General features: G+C 33.7%; 2 protein-coding genes and 2 long non-coding RNA genes across 7 annotated transcripts; 1 reads left to right on the top strand and 3 right to left on the bottom strand.

Annotated features, from left to right (window-relative positions):
• Positions 1-642: 642 nt before the first annotated feature.
• On the top strand, positions 643-11,903 carry LOC146943652 (costars family protein-like). Its single transcript, XM_085741930.1, has 2 exons — positions 643-786; positions 11,611-11,903. Exons 1-2 carry the CDS (start codon positions 706-708, stop codon positions 11,791-11,793), a joined length of 264 nt encoding a protein of 87 aa, XP_085598056.1. The 5' UTR covers positions 643-705; the 3' UTR covers positions 11,794-11,903.
• Positions 5,300-8,793, bottom strand: LOC146943654 (uncharacterized). 3 transcript variants are annotated; one of them, XR_015025672.1, is made up of 7 exons: positions 8,655-8,793; positions 7,668-7,778; positions 7,466-7,575; positions 6,912-7,045; positions 6,468-6,525; positions 5,774-5,950; positions 5,300-5,617 (listed from the first exon to the last, which is right to left on the bottom strand). It is a non-coding gene; the product is annotated as an uncharacterized LOC146943654 (long non-coding RNA). The 3 variants fall into 3 exon arrangements; XR_015025671.1 differs by having other exon boundaries at positions 8,651-8,789; XR_015025673.1 differs by lacking the exon at positions 8,655-8,793 and adding an exon at positions 7,938-8,064.
• Positions 9,890-10,628, bottom strand: LOC146943653 (uncharacterized). Its single transcript, XR_015025674.1, has 3 exons — positions 10,460-10,628; positions 10,181-10,225; positions 9,890-10,103 (listed from the first exon to the last, which is right to left on the bottom strand). It is a non-coding gene; the product is annotated as an uncharacterized LOC146943653 (long non-coding RNA).
• Positions 11,904-12,684: 781 nt separating the features above from the next.
• On the bottom strand, positions 12,685-20,285 carry LOC146943651 (KH domain-containing protein HEN4-like). 2 transcript variants are annotated; one of them, XR_015025669.1, is made up of 7 exons: positions 19,547-20,285; positions 17,018-17,557; positions 16,614-16,889; positions 15,621-16,160; positions 15,349-15,431; positions 13,713-14,128; positions 12,685-13,435 (listed from the first exon to the last, which is right to left on the bottom strand). XR_015025669.1 is itself a non-coding variant. In XM_085741928.1 (7 exons), exons 1-7 carry the CDS (start codon positions 20,156-20,158, stop codon positions 13,011-13,013), a joined length of 2,301 nt encoding a protein of 766 aa, XP_085598054.1. In that variant the 5' UTR covers positions 20,159-20,285; the 3' UTR covers positions 12,685-13,010. The 2 variants fall into 2 exon arrangements, 1 of the variants encoding a protein (XP_085598054.1); XM_085741928.1 differs by having other exon boundaries at positions 12,685-13,148; positions 14,017-14,128.
• Between the last annotated feature and the right edge of the window lie 2,760 nt (positions 20,286-23,045).

Raw genomic sequence — 23,045 nt, 5'->3', positions numbered from 1 at the left:
AAACGTCTACCCCATTCCTAAACTTAGAAGAATCTCACCGTTGGATTTAATCAAAGTCTAGTTGACTAAAACATTTCATATTTTGGTGAAACTCCTTAATTCCTCTAAAATTTAATTTGAACATGAAATTATGATTATTGACGGTGTAATTTTGTTTTTTTCTACAATATGCATGTGAATTGGATCTTTCATGTAAATATAACAAACAATTTTGGTTGTTGTTTTAATTTTTTTTTTGTGCGTACAATATCCAAAAACATTACTTTTTGAAATTCACACACACACATTTTTAAGGTTGTGAATTTGAACTCATGTAATAGTGTCCAATCCATTTAGTAAATATCAATATTGTAAATTTAACTAGTTTTTTTTTTTTTTTTGTTAGAGGGATGAAATGATAGTAATCATAAAACTCTAGTCACGAGACGACGACGTTAAGTATTTTTATCTATGTTTTATCGAGGGAAATAAAACATCGTGTTTAAAGGATATTTTTGGGTTAAAAGGAACTGACAAGACAAATTTTTAACGATGTAACACTGTAAATAAATGTGAACGCACATCTCAGATCATTACTAATATAAATATCAGCCTATCAATCAGGTGGAAGATATTTTTTGTGTGTGTGTGTGTGTGTGTGTGTTTTAAATTACGGTTGTTGTGATATACTATCTGAGAAGACAACAAGTTGGAAGCAGAAGAAGCATGAACGTGGAAGAAGAGGTTGGACGCCTAAAGGTAGAAATCAAGAGGCTTGGCAAGCTTCAATCAGATGGTTCTTACAAGGTAATATCAAAATCCTTCTCTTCTCTTCTCTTTCTCTTCAATTTTCAGATCTGTATAGGGAATTCCAATTTGCTTTATGTGATAGATATACTTGTCTATGCTTGTGGATCTGCATCTTGACTTCATATAGGTAGATCTTAATCTTGCATCAAACTGTGGATCTATCATATGTATTATATTCTTAGTTCATGGCCTTTCAAAATAACTATATATAATTTAGATAATAATTGAGTTTTGATTATGTCAACATACATACATGACTTTACCTTCAAGCTGTTCAACAAAGTTTATATAATCTTAAATTTTAGAATTTATCACTTGGTTTTTCAACAGTAACAAAAGTAACGATGGCAATTTGTAATAAAAGATAAGAAAAAAGCATTGTGACTGACTAGATTTTATCAATATCCTTCTCAAGCAAAGATACATGTTCCTTTATACATCAATAACATCACCATCTTATAATCACATATTATCACACATCAATTCTTTAAATCTAATCTCCGTCTTAACAAAGACATTTAAATTAAACACATGGCCAGTTTTGTGGACTATTAAATCTACTCTCATTCCTAGAAATATCAGAGTTAATAGATGGTTTATCCTAAATCAAGATTCAAAAACTATTTTCCACTAAAACTAGTTACAAACCCGTGCTTCGCACGGGGGTTAGCTACTTTTTTGACAAAATATTATATCGGACGGATAGATTGCAAAATGACAGATAATTATAAATCATAACACAATATTTAGAGTACTCCTGCATCACGGGTTAGAAAATGAAATGTTCAAAACGGCTTATCACGAGTAACAAATGAAAACGTCAAGTATTTATAACTAATGCTTCGCACGGGTTGAATTACGTATCTTGTAAAAAATTTGTTCCAAAGGAAAAATGAGTAAATTAAGGAATATTACACAAAAGGAAAACATCATAATAATTAAGATGAATTGCGGAATAAATTGGCATCACTAACTTGCACTTTAAACAGCATCCTTTTATCGACAAAAGCATTAAATTCCATTGGATAAGAAGATGAGGGATTACCCTTAATGTCACAACCCATATACAAAATTATTAGCAAGTTGGCAAGTGAGTAAGCAATGTATCATAGTATGCATATGTGCGATTCAAAACAAAAGCGCATACATTCTGCATTGCATAGAGCAAGTGTTGACCTAGTGTTGTCGATCACTTGAACGTGAATCTTAAACCTCCCAAATTTAAACTCCTCAATGAGCAATCTAAAAAACAACCAAACAAATAGTATGTATATAAACGTTACCTAGGGACAGTATTCCGGGGCATTTTGCGTTTGTCACAGTAGATAGTCTCGGACGCAGTGGTAACCCTCGACTCACACTTGGTGTAGGCTTGATAATACCAGCCGAGTAGACATGGCAACAAAACCCATATTCGTGGTTACCCACTCGAACCAAACCCAATTTGACGGGTTTTCCCCGTTTTGACTGAGTTTGGGTATGGGTTTGGGTTTTCCCTGATTTCAAAACATGGGTATGGGACGGGTAACGGGTATATAGTTACCCACCCCGAACCCATACCCAAACCCGTCCCGAATGCAGAAAAATGCTTTATGTTGATATGCCATATTATTTTGTTTGATAATTGTCGTGTTATAAAAACTACCATTGATATTGAAAGGACCAACTAAATCAATCGGTCTAACAAATGTTAAAGTGAACATATTGTTGGATAAAGCATTACAATATTTCTCTAGGGGTTGGAAAAAAACATATATTTTTTATTAAAAAAATTATTCAATGCGGGGACGGGGATGGGGCGGGGATACCCGAACCCGTCGGAGACGGGGATGGGGTTCAATTTATCATCGTCATTGGGTATGGGTAGGGTAACGTGTAAGTATATGAGAATCGGGTATGGGGACGGGGAATGTAAAACCCGTTCCCACCCCGTCCCATTGCCATGCCTACAGTCGAGATCAGCTTCAAACTCACATGTCCTGGCTAGTACAGATCTAAAGCCTCTCTGAGATAATGTCGAGAGCACAGGTTAAATATCGTTTTTTTTAATTCTTTGTTATATGATTGAGTGAGTTGTATTTAAAAAAAAATTGTTTACTGCTAAAACTTATTATTATTTGAACTTGAGTCGCTATTAAAACGATAAGCTGTCAAATTCATAGGTTTATATATTAAAAAGGAAAGAACAAATAGATTTTAATATAGAGAAATAAAAGCATACTTCATACTTCAGGAAATTTGCTTTTGCTCTCAAATCGCCGATTATACCCTTACATATACATGATTACATCTTTGTGTATAAACAAAACCGACCTTGACCAAGTTTCTAAATTCAGTGATTGACCTAACTTGAGACAGATCGGAGAAATCGTCATACAAAATACGTTGAGAAGAGGTCGAACCCTAACTCAAGTTCTAACTGAAGCTGTAACTCTGAGCTTGAAAACTACCGGGGTCCCGACAACTATTAAAGAAATGCGGTAAACATATCAACGGCGTCGACAACAATGAAATCATAAGATTCCCAATCATACTTTTTGTGTAACTCTCATAATACCATCCAAGCTATCTTATAATCTTTCTTTAGACATTCTACAAAATCAAACAGCAAAACTAAATGATAAGTTATCCTCTCCTCTTTCCTCCTAATTTCTCGTTTTATTTCAATTTTTATATTATGCAGCTTTATGGCGTGGAGCCAGTTGAAAGCCTGGCTAGTTATAACACTGTTTTGTTCCTTAGAGTTGAAATTAAAACTTACTTTTGAAGTTGTTGCTGATTTGCAAATCATGACAAACGTCTAGGAGCACACAAGATTCAAGGGATTGGTGCTGGTTTTGTTCCCGGGGTATTGGACGTTAGTCTTGTCGACGAAGTAATTCAAGTAAGTTTTAATGTTTTTTGAGTAATCATAATGCCCCATCATGTATTAAGTTTGAAGATATAGCCTTTGATACATAAATATATCTTAATGACTTGACGTATAGTTTTATTTTTCTTTCAATTCTCCTTTATCTTTTACTATTGATATCCTAAAAGGCTAAAAACTTTCCTACCAAAACCATTCTCTCAAATAATTTAACTATTAAAGTTTCTGGAGAATGCACAAAAAGCCAATTGTGGACTTAAATCCTGGTTTACTAAATCTTACATACCGACTAATTTGCCACAATACAAACTTATCGTGTGAATGTAATTTTTAGATGGATTATGATCATGTCATCATTTTGCAATTTTTTTTGGACATCTGTGACAATTTATAATTTGTTAAACTTGATGTGTGATTTGGCAGATATTCAACCAATAGAAACTACAAAGAAGGCCTATTTGTAAGTTCTAAACCTCTTAGAAACACCGACGATTGAGGCTATTCAGCCTCTAAGAGCTATCTACTTAGTCCTCTTTCGTGATATTTAAATTTGTTAAACAAATAAGAAATGATTCTACTATTTTACTTTTGTACTTGGATTAATTTGTTGAGCCTCTACTATGAATATTGTTTTAGATCGGAATATCATCTGGAAAGATTATTGTTGTAAGTCGATTGAATTCATACAAATTTTGATAAAAATATTTTGAATATCTGGCACAGTTGGTATGTTACAAGAAAAAAAGGATTTACATCATTGACAATTTTCATTTTGATATGGTGCAGATTGTTTTCCCTAGCTTTGGTGACAGGTACCTATCCTCTGTGCTGTTTGAATCGGTGAGACGGGAGGCTGAAAGCCTGACTTTTTGAACCATGAATTCCAGTTGAAGACCGAAATCTGAATCGGTACTGATAGATGGATTTTCATTGGCAAAGCCAGATTGCGTTTCTGAATTATAAATTACTTCAAAAGAAAAAAAAAACTGTTACTTTTGCTGAAGACTCCTGAATCTATTCTGTATTCAACATTTATAAGAGTACTAATAAGAATAATTTTGTTGGTTGAGAAGCCTTTTCTCTAAAACTAAATTTAATTTTATTGTCATCATCATTTAAATAGCACAAATTTAGTTGTAAAGTGAGAGTTGGACTTTCATTATATGTCATGGAAGTAGCATCTTATTGTCCTGTAATTACAACTGAAATGATAAAAGTCTACATAGTGATTTGATATTTTGGGGTGCGGGTCCGAACATGCAACTCGCCATTTCTCAACACTTAGAGTGTGTGAGTTTCGTCGCTCAACTCTTTAGATTTTTTTTTAAGAGTTTAGCCTCTTAGTCTTCTATTAAACTCTACTTTCATATTAATTGGGATATAAAATAATTTTCTGATATTGAATTCCAGAAAATAAAAAATAACTCCCTCAAGATCAAGATAAGTACTAAACATGTGCTAGAAGTTGAAGTAAAACTACACTAAAGTACGATGTGCTAAAGGTGGGCTAAACAGCACTCTGAGTAAAAGTGAAACAAACTAACCAACCAACTACCAAAATCTTCTATCAAAAACATGACACCAGTAAAATAAACCAGCTAAGCAAGACAGGTATTAAAAGTTTTTGCATAAAAGAAGGGCTTTGCAGCAAAAAACTGATTCATTCAACACACTTATAAATTCCTTACATTTAGATCAAAAACATAAATATGCCCTAGAAAAAAACAATCTGTTGAAGGCGGAAGCGAGATCATAAATTACAATATGTATTATACCCTAATCCTGGTTGTGTAAATATAAGGCAAGCATTGCTTTCAGAGGGGAATATTGGATAGAAAAAGAAAAACAAATCATACAATTAGGCTAAGGAAAGGAATTCCTGACCAAGGCAGCTACATGCACATCTAGGCCATTTCGTGCAAATGCTTCCTGCAAACATGCTGCAACATCTCTTCCAACCTGACAACAAACAGCATTGGTTTGTTAATATTTACATCTCTATACTGAAAAACCAAGTGTAACTTGAATAGGACATACATGTTTGTTTGGTAACTATTTATGGAGAAGAAAAAAAAATAGCCAATTTTAAATATCAAGAAGATCAAAGTGACTAACCATATCTACAATGGAAAACCCTTTTGTCCACTTGATTAAAATGCCCGAGGAAACAGACATTTGTTTCATAGGGAAGGAGAATGTAAAGCCAAGTTCGCTTCTGTCATGTGAAGTAATGGAACCATCTTCTTTAGCAATGAGTTCTTTTAACGATGATGCGATAAAATCAAAGAGATCCTGCAAGCATAAAATTCAATTTAACGTTATTACATGAAAAGGACATTATCATAACAAATGTTTGATGAATTAAAATATGCACAAAATCCAAACATTTGCAGAACCATCTACCACGATGCCTTGAAAATCAGATAACAAAGAAAACTTTAATAGGTGACTGTCTTGTTATTTGAACTCAAATCAAATACGTATACAGACATGAAAAAGAAAAGGTAATAAATTTGGTATGAAAGAACATAATATCTAGGCCAGTAGTCACATAATAAGCACACCCATATGAAAATGTACAATACAGTAACTCAACACTTTGCTCAAGGTTGCTGAGTTTGGCATGTGCTTCACAAATAATTTTATGGTTATATCACAATTTAATTTTATGTTGAATACAAATGAACATGGGAAAATGCATTTTTAAATAATAGCAATCAGTTGAGGGGTAACCGTAAATCATAAAAATGTTTCAAAGATCTGAGAAAACATGAGTTTCATTATCAGGCCAAGAAAATTATAAACTAACCATTTCAAAAGTAGTCTTGCTCCATAGCTTTTGGGACAAAAAATTGAGCATAAATCACCTACATACAATCCATGAATAATTTCAATATTAAAAAAACCAAGGAAAAATGAATACATAATTTGAAGAGTGATACCATAACAGTTAAGAGTAAAGAACTATCAACCCTTATTTCCTTTAACAAATGCCAAATAGAAATACAAATCACTCACATAGTTACATACGCAATATAAATCACTCAAATAGAAATGCAAGATAACAAAAGTATATCCATTAGAAAAAATTGCAAGCATCGGCAGATAATATTATGATAATAAAAGAACCAAATATATGCAATATTATATGTCAATTCTCAAACATTAAACCATGCAGGTTTCCCAGCTTTTAACCCCTCCCTGATTATTTGTAGTTAAAAATTGTCGTAGAGAAAATGAATAGAGTACCAACCGCTTCTCTTATATTGCTTCTATTCCCACCAGCTCGATGAAGACAGAGAGCAAGTTGGTACTGAGCCCGGATATTACCACCTTCGGAAGCTTTATACAACCATTTTAAAGCTTGCTCAGTGTTTGGAGGCTCAACTGCATAGCATAGGTATACCTTTGTTAGACATAAACTATTATCACAATTTTGTTTTCCATTCCATTCTAAGGATAAACTAATACTCATTAAAATTCACAAAAGATATACACACGCTACTATATAAAGTAACAGCTTGCCCTATATACAAATTATAAACAATGGAGAAGAAAACATTGAAATGAGAGATGTGCAACTCAAAATCCCAACAAAGAGCAGACGCATTACAATGTCATCTATTTGCAAACTACCAATCAATAATTGCAAATATGCCAAGAACTCCCATCAGCCATTTAATCATTTTCACCTAATGAAAAATTTGAATGTTTCCAAATTATTCAAGACCTGAACATTGTTGTTTGTCATACTTAAGAGCTTAATGTCAAAAAATGGGACCTTTTTGAATAATTAGAGATAGTTACCTGTTCCAAGCTATTATAATCATCACCTATTTTTGTAAACTTTCTTGTATGACTTCTTGCTTTGTTGAGAAGCATGACCAACACCACCAACAGCTTTGCAGACAGTTCCTCTTGAAAACATGTTTTGTTAGAAAATTTATTTACCATTTTAGAAGTGGTACTTGAATTCCTTTGGATTCAAAAATGATATATGAATGTGTACCTTCTTCACACTACTCTTGTTTATTGGAATATTAAGAACAGCGCAGAAAACAATCAATTTTTCTTTCACACATTTGTCGATCCTCTCCTTTACCCTTGTTCTCTGTTTTTTCTGCCAATAGTTGTGAAGATGTAGGTTTAATTGCAGGTTAATATCAGCCATACGGATCAGATCATCATGTTTTTAATGAAAGATAACATGAACACAACCACTCACAAAGATTCATATCTATTGTTATGAATATAATACAACATTATAACAGGAAAGTACCTCATTTTCAGCCCACGCATAACCAGAAAACTGGCCTATATTCCTCTTTCATATTTATTTTAAAATAAGATTCTTTATACTTTGATATTTATACATTTAGAACTAACTTCATACTTGCTGCAAAAAACTCATTTTTACAGTAAACTTCAATCATATCATGATTACATACAATTGGTTACCTTATAATCATTTACCTATGGCATGGGCAATATACATAATAGACACAGTGACAATAATTAACAACAATACATTAACAAATGATCATCAAATTCCTATAAGATTATCCTTTACTTAACTCTAATTAACATTTCTAATTTCTTATGCTACAACTTAATCTTTATTCAACCTTTTCATGCTAAAAATTGTCACAGAGATGAAAAGTACACTAAAATCTAATATAAAGCTGTTCATAACTATAAATAGGAATTTTAAAAACAACTGACTCAAGGAGGTGAAAGTATCCACATTAATTTAATCTAACGTCAATTCAGCCCTTCCACTTATTTCTACAAGTTTGTCTTCCTAGTGTTTACATCTCATCAAGAATACAACACAACAATGTTGATGCATTTATGCAGCCCAATTCAAAGTACATTAACATCACTAAAGCATGGTAAACAATAGGCATGAAGTTAAAAATAAGAATCTAACTTCAGCTGAAACATAATTCATTTCAAATCACAAAATGCTATATTAATTGCATCTCACAGTACTTGCATGTAAAAATTGATCCCAAGTAAAGTATGTTGTGAAAAAGCAAGGTTCATTCCCTTCTGTTGCTTTATATAGCGGTACATGAGGAGATAGTCCATTTAGAGATCCAGCCTTCTCTTAGTATTTATGGGGGAAATTTTCCTGCGTTATGTCTATAGCAGGTTGGCAGTTTCAGCTGGTATTGGTTCGGCTGTGCTGGTAGTTTAAGGGAGGAGGTTTTATTTGAGCTGTTGCGCAATTTGGTGGTTGGTTGTGACAGTTGCAGAACCTGTTTTGCTGCCTGTTTTCTGGCCTGTTTTTCTGACTTGGAGCTGCTGCTGCTGGTTGGGTTCAGCAGTAGCAGATTTCTGTTTAGTTTTTCTGCTATGGAGCTGTTGCTGCTTTCAGTTCTGCAGTAGCAGAATTATGTTCTGTTTTTGCCTATTTGGTGAACAGTTTACACATAAATAACTATATTAGACAACACTGAGGTAAAAAATAAATCTATTGCCACTATATAGAAATACAACAATACATCATGTAATTTTCTTCCTCATAAATTTTATGTATCATGGATTATATGTATCATGAATTTTGGTATCATCATTCTAACATTGCAAAAATTCAACATAGTTTTGTGCCTTCAATTTTTATGTTATCAACCAAAGACTTTACCCAAAAAGAATTCTTGCCATAAATTTTTTATCAACCAAAGTCATAAAATATCGTTCAAATTTTCGGCAACTGCATGTTAGGAATCACGGTGAGTTTCACGGTGAATTTTTTTAACCTCCAAAGTGTAGCGTTGGCCAAAATCACAATGGTTTTTAAAATAACGGTACACATACCAGCCAATCAACATTAAAAAAATCACCAATGGATTGTATAATTAATGTTGATTTGAATTAATGTTGATTTGAATACCAGCCAATCAACATTAAAAAAATTATACCAGCCAATTCAAATCAACATTAATTTTTTTAACCTCCAAAGCATGCATTGCGCCAAAAGAAGCCATATCAGCCAATCAACATTAAAAAAATTACCACGCGATGCAGGAGGGTTCATGTGATCAAATACCATTGAATCATTGTTCAAAAAAAAAATTATATGATTAGAAATAGGTGCAATCATACTCATACCCTGTTAGCCCGGTTGATTATATGTTAATATGTAACTCATGTCTAATAATATGTTTATTTACACAGATCACATGTATTGTCTAGGATATATAATTAACTTCAAACAATAGTTTCTACCTTTTGTCATATATATGCATTGGGCTCTGAAACGATAGTTGTGGGTATGTGTTTTTAACTTCAAACAATTTTTAACCAAATCACCTCCTTCTGGAAAATCACTAATGAACAAAAGAAGCCTAAAGTAATTTTCTGGAAAAAATAAACATACAATCTATAACAAAGAACCTGAGCCTGTATCCATTACTGCAACTTGAAATGCCTCCAACAGATCCTGTAGTGAAAATCCAAAATTGCATGAACCCAAAAATACAATCTTTGACAAAACACAAAAACAAAAAAAACCCATACCAGTTGGACGCGATTCAGAGAGTCTTGTTGAGGCCAATCTGCATTCTAAACATATGAAACCCTAATCACCATTGAAACACAGAAAAAAATTCTGGAAAAAACAATAAAACAAAAATCACAGAATATGCATTCAATCATGATTTGAAATCCATCAAATGAGATCAACAAAAACCCAATCCTCTCAATCGATCAAAGAGGAAATGAATAAAACAGCCAAATCAAAAAAGGAGAGAAAAAATTAATAAAAACAAACACAAAAAAATGAAATACATCAATAACCTGGACATGCATGCTGAAAAAGATGATGAACAGTGGATATTAGTGTGTTCGACGGCGAGATCGACGACGGCGACGGCGAAATTGACGGCGGCGGTGAAGATTGCAGGTGACAGCGTTTTAGAGAACGCGTTTTTTTACAGAAGAAGAAGAGAAAGCGTTTTACAGAACGCGTTTTTTTTTTTCCTTCTCCATATATATAACCCAAATGTTAGTAACAATGAGATTACTAAAATGCCCACTTCTCAAATAATTACATTACCAAAATGCCCTCAGAAGGGCAAAATGGTAAAAAAAACAGCCATTTATTTTCCTATCTAGTTTAGTAGACTTCAAATCACAAATCATACCGTATAACAAGCATGGAGAACAACAATAAATCAACGAATGAAATTGATAACAGATGCTAATACATGCAAACACACACACATATGAGAGTTTGATTGATTACATCTAATCCCAACAAATTTGAGTTTAGCTACTCATATACATGGTAGCAATCAACATAAACACGAGAAGAAATCTTCAATGATAGAACACCAAATGAGCTCCAATTCAGACTGAATTTGTTTAGCACTTGGAATCTCGCTAAGCGAATTTGTGTTTGCTTTGGCATCTTGCTTTATCCTGCTCATTCCTTCACTTTAATCTTCACAAAACATGATATTAAGATGCAGTCAAACTTATACAAGATATTTTACCACCAATTGAAACTATTTATAACTTTGGGGTCTAGTAAACACACTTTATCCAAATTACATTCAAAATGTACCACCAATACATAACATTTTCACTTAAAATTGGTATGATTTGATGAGCCAGCAACTTTTTACCTCCATAGTTTCTTCTGATACATGACTGCTTGATCACAGGTAGATGAAGTTAAAATGACCTGAGATAGTTTCTTCTGTCTATATACATAAATTAGGGCCCATTTACTTCCAATGTTCTCTGTTTTCATCTTCTCTTCAACTAATAAACATAATAGAATATAGATTTAATATGTTCCTTATTATTTATTTTATTTTTTGCAATTTTTTAAAACTATTCTAGCATTTATAATTTTCTTTAATCATCGTGTGAACTTGTTGTTTTGCTGATTACTATTTTGTTGAGAAGAATGAACAAAATGTGGGTTGGATTGTATTGTGAAGGTTACATTTGGAACGCTATTTCATGATGACCAATGTGCAAATATATTTGAAGCACTTGTTGGGACACTAAGAGCAGCTAAAAAACGAAAAGTATTAACATATGAAGGTGAATTGCTGCTGCAAGGAGTCCATGACAATGTGGAAATCACTCTTAATCCCACCCCTGCTGCTGCTTCCAACTGAACACTATCTACCCAAAACTATAAAAGAAGTGTGTGAAAGGATAAAAATAACCTTTATGGGTGTTTGTTTTATAAGTATTGATTGAAACTATTTACTTCTATTCAACGTCATTTAATATGGTGTGAAAATTATAATACTCCAAAATCTTGTCATCAAGAAAATTGTTAACCTCTCAAAAAAAGAAAATTGTGTCCTAAAGTTATAGATTTCGAAACCAACAGTTTTGCTGTATTTGTAATGGTGTTTTGCGAATAAAAAATTTCATTTATAAAATAATAAAAAAAGATTGGGAGATTTTCTCAGCAAAAAAAAATAAAAAATAGACTACAACTAAAGTTTATGAATTGTTTATCATGTAATCACCAAATTTCCCAAATTAGAGAATATTTACATGAACCATGTTTATTCTTGATCGTTTTTTCCAAAATTCTGTACCCCAAATATATCTGGATTTTTATGCAAGCAAAATAAAAATGTGAATCTAATAGCATGGTAACATTTTTTAGATGGAAATAAAACTGAAATACGTAAAAGTGTAACTTCTGAATTGTTTAACAGAGCGCCTTAAAACTCTTAATTATAGATGACACTCTGGCTGAGATACTAGAAACTCTAATTTATAGAGTACACTCTTATACAAGCTCTAACAAATATACAGTTACACAAATGCTCCAACTGAAATAACTGCATAATAAAAAGCTTAATACATTGCAGAAAGTTACATGATTGAGAGATATCGCATGCACCAGTTATATGCTCTCCTTCCAAAAAATCATGAAAATCAAGAATGTAAGGCTTAAGCCTCTTTCATTTGACAATCAATTCTTCATTTAGCTGCAAGATAATGTGCCTGATTACCAGATAACTGAAAGTATTTCACGGGATTTCACATTTGCTCAATATGGACAATAAAATCGAATATTCATGGGTAATGCTTTTAAATCATCCGCACTAAAAAAGGACCAGTAGCTGATGCATGACATGCTAAGAAAACACACAAAATCTTACTGGTACACTTTCTGTTATTGAGGTATGGAAAAGAATCATGCAATTGATGTCTACACTAGAGCTCAGTGGAGATCAGCTGCATCAATTAAGCCAAGATTACAGGAGGCTAGATTTTACATGATTTTGGGCAGGGACAAAAAAAGGAAAAGAAAAAATAATACAGTCAAAAAGTTACATATGATCTACTTAAAGATCGGTGAGGGGATATGTCATGATGATCCATTAAGGATAAATGCTTGGAGAAGACTCTGCGCAGCTTGGGTTTCATCAGGTGAACCAGATAAGACAATAGTCCTGTCGCTTGTTCCAGGACGAGGTTCATGGATAACAACCTTAGCACCCGAAATCTGACAAGGACAAGAAAATAAGTAAAAAATACAGGGAAGATAAAAGGCTTCAAAATATCTGTTACTGCTGCATATTCAAGTAAATATATAAAAAATAAAAAAATGTGAAAGCAATTACTTCATGCATTTTTAGTCAAAAATGGTGTTTAAGGTGCATGGACAAAAGGATTAAATAAGCAGTTATTAAATAGACTCAACTACTTAATACTTAAGTCAAAAAAAATTGACACAACTACTGGAAATGTAACTGCACTGGACTATTTTATCATATAATAAAGGCCAAATACCTCCCTGGGTCCTTTAAGTTTCACGTTTGTAACAGATAGGTCCTTTAAGTTTCAAAGGTTACAGATAGGTCCTTTTAAGTTTCTAAGGTTTCAGATAGGTCCTTTAAGTTTCGCGTTTGTTTCAGATAGGTCCTTTCTATCAACCTCCGTTAAGGACCTATCTGAAACCTTAGAAACTTAAAGGACCTATCTGTAACCTTTGAAACTTAAAGGACCTATCTGTTACAAACGTGAAACTTAAAGGACCCAGGGAGGTATTTGGCCTATAATAAAATACTCCAAATGTTATATTTCATTAATGCTCCTGTCATTGCATTTGATGAACAGATAAAGATATAGTCAAGTGCAGTAACTGGGTTTTAGAAAATAACCCGGAATTCCTAATTTCCTGGGTTTTCAAAAATAACATAAACTACAAATTATTACTTAGCAGAAAACATAATTTGAAAAGAACGAAGTATTTAGCAATTTGAAATCAAATTTGTGATCACTGATCACAAATGCAAGTTCACAAGGACAAAATGGAGAGCTGATAAACAACTAAATACGAAGTATACATTTTTAAATTTATACATGTATACCTGTCTCAGACGAGCCAGATTGCTACCATTTTCCCCATACACAAGGTATAGAGTATCCTCAGGAACCACAATTTCTATAGTTGTATTAGTCACAATAGCAGATTTGCTTCCACTGCAAATCAAACAAGAAGAATAATAAGAAACCGACAGTTTGTAGCATCCTATTTTATATGTTCAGTGTACTGTTTCCACAACTCTATCAGAAATCATGTTTGAATTGGCTACAAGATCACTCCAAAGAAGGATCTCAAATAAGTGCAAATGGACAATGACCCAATAAAAGCAATGTCAAATTAAACATTAGTTGCAAAGCAAGTATAATATTAGGTACAGAGAGTAGAGCGCATGGTACAATGTCACCTAATATTCTTGAGTTTCAAAAAGAAAATTGCATTTGGTATTACAGATGAAGTTTAAAAACGCAAACAATAACTAAAACAGTGTTGCAAAAGTTATTATATATCAGAAAATATTACAAAATGAACTCGTTGGCAGAAGGAAGCTGATAGGAACCAACACAAAATAGAAGTAATAGAAACTGTGCTTTTATAAACCAGAGAGGAGAAGGCCTCTGTTACAAAAGAAATCACCAATGAACTGAAAAATAACAATGGATGGATATGATCTCCATGCAGAAATGATAACGGTGCTCTCAAGAGAGAATCCCCTTACTGGGATAGGAAACAAAACCATCCCTATACCCAGTACCCAATGTTTCCCTAAATATCTCCTCATAAATTGATTGTTATTACTCCTAGAGTATACAACTTCCTAGGCTAGTGCTTACTAATTAAGCATTCAATGTATTTATTGTAAAACCATTATAAATACAAGGTGTGTGATCTCATTATAAACACGTAATTTACACAGAATTTCCATATTTTACACCTACTACACAATACACATGCATAATGGGTCAATCAAAAGTAATTTCAGTATATGCCACAGACATCTACATTCATCAAATCACACCATAAATAGCCCTTAATATTATCAAAATCTGAGGCCTGTTTGGTTTTAGAAAACATTTTCTGTTCACTTTAAATGACAAAATTGCTACCGATTGCCTTATTTTCACTTTGTTTCATGTTTTCAATGATTTCTATATGAAACATCGAAAATGGGAAACAAAGTAAAAACAAGATGACAGTCTTGTAATTAAAAATGAAACAAAAAATGTTTTATGAAACCAAACAAGCCCTTAGATTTTCAGATGCCAGGATAATTTTTATCTTTTTTTTTCTTTCTGAAGGAAGGATAATTTTTATCTTGTTTCAACTTAAATAATAGTTTTGCATAAATCAAGTTTGATTTGTTTTGCATATCCACAACCTGACAAGTTCTAGGCCGCCTTTTCGAGATGTCGATCCCCAACTAGCTTCATTAATGCTTCCTGAATTCATCCCTGCAACTCTCTGCAATCAATCAATGATAAGGATATTAATATAATGATTTTTTTTTTTAATAGCAAAATATATTATATATATAAGGGGGATTAAATATATTAATATAATGATTGATAATATTAATAATAATAGCAACAACAACAACAAACAATTTGGGGGGGGGGGGGGGGGGGGGGGGGGGGGGAGAGAGAGAGAGACCGGTGGTGTCCATAAGCCTGGGGAAGAAGGACGGTCGTAATTTCTACCAAGAGAAAAATGGTCAATGCCTTGAGAAAAAGTGTGCCTACTCAGACTATGAGAAAATCCCACAGCTGATTGGCCTCCAAGTGGAATATCTCTCAGTCTCCCATAGGGACTGGTATCAGATTGTAAAGAGGATTGGCCTCCAAGAGAAACATCTCTCAGTCTTACATAGGGACTCGTATCAGCTTGTAAAGAGGATTGGCCTCCAAGAGAAACATCTCTCAGTCTTGCATAGGGACTCGTATCAGCTTGTAAAGAGGATTGGCCTACGAGAGGAACATCTCTCAGTCTTACAAATGCATTGGTATCAGATCGTAAAGAGGATTGGCTTCCCAGAGGAACATCTCTTAGTCTTCCATAGGGACTGGTATCAGATTGTACAGAGGAAAGGCTCCTTGTTCCAGCACTATTCTGTGTGCCACCAAAAAAATTATCTCGCAGTCTACCAGTTGCATTATATAATGCATCTTGCACGTTTGAAAACTCTCCTGATATCTGAGAAAAAAAAAGATAGAATAGCTAATGCATATTTTAAAATCAATGCAAGAATTATCATGATAGGAATGCTCTAGGAAACAATATTAATCTCTAGTAGATCATAAATACACGGCATTTGCCATTACGAAGCCTGCTAGGTATGTTTCAGAGTTCAGACAAAGGATTTGCAATTTCACATACAATAAAATGTTAAAATGCCATATTGATAAAAATTTGAGTTTTGCAGAAAAGTAAAGAGGTGTTGACTAGCACCGTAAACTTAGCATGAAGGAGGAAGAAAAAACTTATTTTAGTCCAATGGGGAGAGATTCCTTTGACTTACTAGATACAAATACAGAGTCATCTCAGTCCAAACATATTGGTAAAAACATTCATTGGAAAAATAAAATGCATTCTTCAGCATTTAATCGTAAAATAAAAAACAAAACAAAGTGTCATCTCAGTCCAAACCTGTACAACTTGATCATTATCTGATGCACATTTGGAAACCTTATCAGTTCCAACTATTCTTATGCTAGCCCCTGTTGCCTTCCTCATTTCTGACACTATTACTCCGCCTTTTCCTAACAAACAGCCGACTTGGTTAGATGAGACTACAAGTTGTGCAGTCACAGATGACCCCATATTTAATCCAGAATTTATCCCTTTCTCAATAGCAGCCTCAACAGACCTGGAGAAAGCGAGCACAGTAGCCTTTTGTGCTGGTGAATATCTTGACTCGGGACTCTGCAATAAAAAAAGATAGCCACCACAAAAAGAAAAAGTTAATAAAATAGTAATAATAATAAATACGCATACAACAAATACGGCAAGGAATTAAAGGAGAAAAAACAGAAAGATTTTATTTAACAAACCTCGAAGGCGGTAATAGTAATTAATCGATCCTCACATTCAGCCACTGAAGGACCAACACTTATAGTGGCCCCTGTCTCACTTTGAAGAGCTTTAATTATGTTGCCGCCCTTTCCAATAACACCTCCAATTCTATCGTTGGAACAAATAATTTTGAAGGTGATTTCTTGCTGATGTGCTTTTGGTTCCAGGGATGAGACTCTATTAACTTCTGCTGACAATGAATGAACTCCAGTGGCATAGCTGTTAGAGCTACTAGGTAGAGTAGATAGTGCAGAACACCTTTGCAATAGATGATCTACATGCAAATCAGTTAATGTCTCGCGTGGCACTGCGGTTAAAGTCTCACGTGGAGCTCCAATAAAAGTCTCACGTGGAACTGACGTTAAAGTCTCACGAGGAACTCCAACTAAAGCTTCATGATGAATCACTTCATGAAGATTTTGTCCCATCATCTTTGTTCTATCAGCATGATGGCGATCTTGAAGATTGCGAGAGACCGCAACAAGTGCCTTTTTTACGGATGACACACTGCCTTCTATCTACCACAAATCCAAAAGATGTTTTCTCAATGTAAATAGAGAGAAAAATTTCAAGAATAAATAAATTGAAGTACATTTGTTTATTCACATGTTCTCAAATTTGTTAGCAGGAAGAGAAAAAAAAAACGTGTTCTTAAATCAGTCAGCAGAAAAAAGTTACCAATCCTAACCACGAATTATGATCCTGCCTTAAATAAAGCCAAGGTAGTCAAAGAAAAAGGTGCCTAAATTCTAACACTAGACCACCTGCTTGGCCCCCTTAATACATTATATCACTAGCAAACAAGGTCTCGCCATTGAGTTTTAGTCAAACAATCAGGAATCAGAACAACAGCGATTAAAAAAAAGTCCCAACTACAAGCTTCACCATTCAAAAATCTAATCTCAGAACCAAAAATGTATAAGCAGATAGGAGACCTCTCTCTTTTCCAAGAAAATAGGTCTAGGGATTAAAAGTCTGATGATACTATGAAAGTTTCTAGCCATCATGTAGGTAGTAGAGCGAAAAAATCTCAGCATAATGATACTACTTAAACAATTTACCCGAAAGAATTTCTCCTCCGTCTCCCTTAACAACATGACGTGACGTGCAATAATCTTATAAGATTACAAATACTTATTCAACATGCCTGATAGGTCAAACATCACCCAAAAAAAAACACAAATAGCAATTAAATAAGCATATAGTCTGAAAAGCCGCTGTGTACTTAGATCACAACGAATTACTAGTTTAATTATATTTAAAACTGCAATTAACGTATTAACAGGGTAGGGCTGTTTCAGTCACGGGTACAAATCCTGTAAACAGCCTCTTGCGTAAAAAACAGGGTAAAGGTTGCGTACAATACACCAAAAGGCGGGACCCCTTCTTGGACCCTACATATGCGGGAGCTTTAGTGCACCAGGATGCCTTATTTTTTTTAACGTATTAACGTTTAGTTGTTTTAGGGTAAATTGTTTCAGCCAAAAAACCACAAACATATCCCATTGTGCAGATACCAGAAAAAACAAAAAGCAAGTACATCTAAAGGAAATGATTGACATGATAACATAAAGAGGAAAATACTTATTTGGTCACAAATATTATGGGAACACATACACACTTGAGAAAATGTAGTTGTATTTTGGCACACTCCCTATTGGAGTGTATGAACATAGTGGGTTGGTTTGTGTTTATAATGTGGAGGTCCTGGGTCCATGGTCCTAAAGTTTGAACCAATGGACCCAAACTCTCCATCACATATAAACACTTTAGTTTTCCTTGTTCCCTCCTACGCGGGACTTCTATAATTTCCGACGTAAAGAAAAAAATAATCAAATAATGTCTATTTTTAAAATGATTAAACAAAATGTATTTTATATGTGTGCCTAAATGGTGTGTCCAAATGTCTATGACCAAACAAAAACATGTTGATTCAAAAACTTTATGATATCAATTTACTTGTACGGATATTGGAAATGCCAAATGTGATACACATTTCATTAACTTCTAGGCTCTCTATAATACATACTGGTTCAAATTACTAACGTCACAAATCCATTGCAGTATTCTACAAAATCAGAAAACCAACCCTAATAAACTAAGTGTATGTTTGGTTCCCCTTCCACAGGGGTTAAAATTGATTCTAGAGGTGTAGAATTGATGTTGACATACTTGGTTGCTTCCTAGTAGAATTGATTTTGCCTCCAAAATTGATTCTACTTGAAGTTAGAATTAGTAGCTTTTTATTCTAGAATTGATTTTTACACATAAATTTATACCTCAAATTCAAACTCAAATCACTTTACTTTCAACTCACTTTTAATCATAATCAACTTTACATAATCAATTCACTCAAAAACAATTATTGTCACCGCGGAACCAAACATACGCTGCTGATAATCAGCATCGACTAGCACTACCATGCAATAATGAACTGGAATAATGTCTCTGAAGGACCTAAAATCTTCATTGACAAATCAGAAACTGAACAATAAGATTCATCATACCTCAATCACTTCATCAGGTGATGAAATGCAAGCTGGCAATTTATCCTTACAAACCCAAATTTTACATCCGGTGTCTTTTTTTATCTTCTCCACAACCTTCCCTCCCTTCCCGATCACCGACCCGGCCTGCGCCGAATCGGCCACAAGCCGGCAGGACACCGTCCTATCTCCAAGCTCGATCCCTTCCATCTCCGCTGCAACTTCCAGAATCCTATCAAACACTCTCAACAACGCTTCCTGCGCTTTTGACACCTCAATTGCCTCACCATCACCGCTGTGGCTTCTCACCATAACTTTTCCGTCGATATTACTGGCTCCGATGACCATGATAACTCGGTCCGGTGACTCATTGGGAGAATCCTCGATTCGGATCTTGGCACCGGTGGTCAACTGGAGATTCTTGATTACGGCGCCGGATTTTCCAATTACGCCGCCGATGCGTGAGGAATTACAGAGGAGACGGAATGCCACGTGTCCGGCAGGTATGGGGAGTGGTTGTTGAGGAGGTTTGGAAGGTTTAGCGCGTTTGGAAGATCCGTTTGGAAATGGATTCGGGTCGGGTAATCCGGTTATGGAGCGTTTCGCTGGCGGTGAGAGAAAGTTACTTCCCATAATCCTATCTCTTTCTCTCTCTAGAAATTGTTGAAACGAAACTAGAATTGCAGAAACTGGGAAGGAGACGGAGTTCAGATGCTACAATGCGCTGAAGGGAATGGCGCGGGTGCGTAACTGCACTCGTGGACTATTACTTACTGTGATCTTATATTTTATTTTGGACCTTTCCTTTTTTTTTAAGAATAATTTATTTTGTAATGTTTTTATGTTTTTTTTTTTTCGTTAAATAAAATTTCATTAACAAAATTCTCGCAATAAATCAAAAACCCATATTGCAGAAATATAAGATGGGGTTTCTTCAATCAATAAACAGTCGGAATTATGGAGTGTTGATTTAGATAATGGGCAGCTTGGTAAAATCTTAAACTACTACATTAAAATTAATGCAATCTCCAATAATAGATCCAATAGTTGGGATGTTGTTGACGAGTGTTCAGCGCCTCAGCCACATTAGAAGTATTTGATTCCGTTATAAGATTAAAAAAAAAACGTGTCTTTTGCAAATTTCAACCCCTTTCGCAAAGCTAAAGCTTCTCCTCTGAATCTAGTAATGAAAAGACTTGACAGCAACTAACAGCAACGACAACATCTTCATAATCTCTCGCAGTAACATCAATACCCCATTTATCCCCCTTTATTGAACCTGATGCATCAACATTTAGCTTATAGCAACCACTATCAGGGTATGTCCAGTGAACATCATATATGGGTAAGTTTAGACCTCCACTTAACGTCTCCAACAAGACGGTACTAGCACTATTAAAATTAACAGTAGATATTGTGTCTTTTGTACGGTGGTAGCCACATCAATTCCAATCCTCTCAAAACATTTTTTATTTCTAGTGCATCATATTTCATAACACAAGGCCAACACATTAACTATAATATCCTCATTTGCATCAATAATAATTCTTTTCAACCACTCTTGGAAGGGTATGCACCTAGAAGCATGTGAATTGAACACCACATCTAAAGAGAAAGCAAACCATATATGCTTTAATCAATGACATTCTATAAAGAGATGTGAAATTGTTTCAATATGTTGCCCACAAAAAACATACAATAAATGTTTGGACGTTTCACTCATGTTACATCATTCCAAATCTTATGGCGAAACTATATTTTGAACCCTTTACAAAATAAATTATTTGTAATTTGAAGACGACTATTCAACAAACTCAAAGCAAACATTATTTTCATAAAACCAAAATTAGAGATTGACTCATAAGCTTCTTTGGCTGAAAATATGAAATTAGAGTTAGGCTTAAGTATGCAAATAGTCCTTGTAAATATAGCGAGTTTTGATTTTGGTCCCTGTAAAAAAAATCCTTGCACAACTTTCTGTCTTTTAAAAAGGTCTGTGGGCCCACTTTTTCGCTAAGATGGCATGGTTTAACCCACAAGGCAGTTGTTGGTTGTGTAACTTTTGCCACCTGACGTTGACGTGGCAATCCACATAATATAAAATTTTAAAATTCTGAAAATTATTTTTCAAAATTAATAATCAAAAAATAAATATACAAATTTTGAAAAATCATGAAATAAATTTCCAATTATATGATTTAAAAAAAATGAAATATGAAAAAAATTGAAAATTATATAATTTTTAAAAATTTGAAAATTAAATTTTTTAAAATTATATAACCTGAAAATTTATGATTTTCGAAAATATAATTGTAAGTATTTTCTAAATTTTTTGAATATATAATTTTCAGATATTTTTTTAAATATTTTTAATTTTAAAAAAATCTTTTTTCAAAAAATTTAGTTTTAATTTTATAAGATTTATTTTATGTTTTTTTCCCAAAATTTCAGATTATATAATTTTCAAAAAAATTAATTTTAATTTTTGATGTTTTTTTTTACAAAAGTAAACGATATTCGTTCATTCAAATTGATAGAGTACAACGATACAATACAAATCCAAATTCGCTAAAAACAAAAAGATGAATATGTGAACAAACTCATAGCATCCATGTTAATAGCATAAAACGGCAAAGTATCTATGCCTACAAATATGACTAATATGACTATATTCAAATCTCCAGAATACTCATGTCTCCGGATCTGCAACGTTGACGACGCCAAAGTCATTGTCATTGATCGGATCTGCACTTACTCAAAGCTAATCTTTCAACCTGAATCAAATAAACACCGCACTAAGACAGGAAATCAAAAACACACCGCACAAAGACGGGAAATCAAAACAAACAGAGTCGTTCAGAGACGACGAAATCGCAAAAACAAACGGAAAAAAACAGAAAATATGTTAAATCACTTATTCAATTAGGATAGAAGGAAAAAAAAACAACTCAGAGGGGTGATTTTTGGGTCAAAATTGGGGTGACGACTAGGGTTTGAAAATGAGAGAAGAGAGAGAGAGGAAGAAAGGGGTGACGACTAGGGTTTGAAAAAGGAGAGAAGAGAGAGAGGAAGAAAGGGGTGACAGCTAGTTTGTTTTATTTTTTTGACAAGTAGGTTAATTTTTGAAAATTATATAATAAAAAAATCGGAAATTTATTCTATGATTTTTAAATTTATTTTCAGAATTTTTAAATTGTTATTTACATTTTTAATTACGAGAAATGACATGTCAGCGTCACGTGACAAAAATTGCACAGTCTGCAACTGGCATGAACCTTTTTAATATATATAAAATTATGCAAGAGTATTTTTTTAAAAAAAAATCTTCATAGGAACCAAAATCAAAATTCGTTATATTTGCAAGGACCATTTGCATATTTATGCCTTAGAATTAAGGTCCAATTGTCATACATCCTCCAAAAAAAAATATTAGATAGCAAGGCATTATACTCCTCCACCAGCTCTACCTCACAAGCAAATAATCCTCTCATACAAATCCACTCGTCACCCTCCTCTACTC

Source organism: Medicago sativa, chromosome 2 (genome assembly GCF_051527215.1).
Source record: "Medicago sativa cultivar Bolivia chromosome 2, Bolivia_mono, whole genome shotgun sequence".
In the NCBI taxonomy this organism is placed as follows: Eukaryota; Viridiplantae; Streptophyta; class Magnoliopsida; order Fabales; family Fabaceae; genus Medicago; species Medicago sativa.
This window is presented reverse-complemented; position numbering and strand designations above follow the sequence as displayed.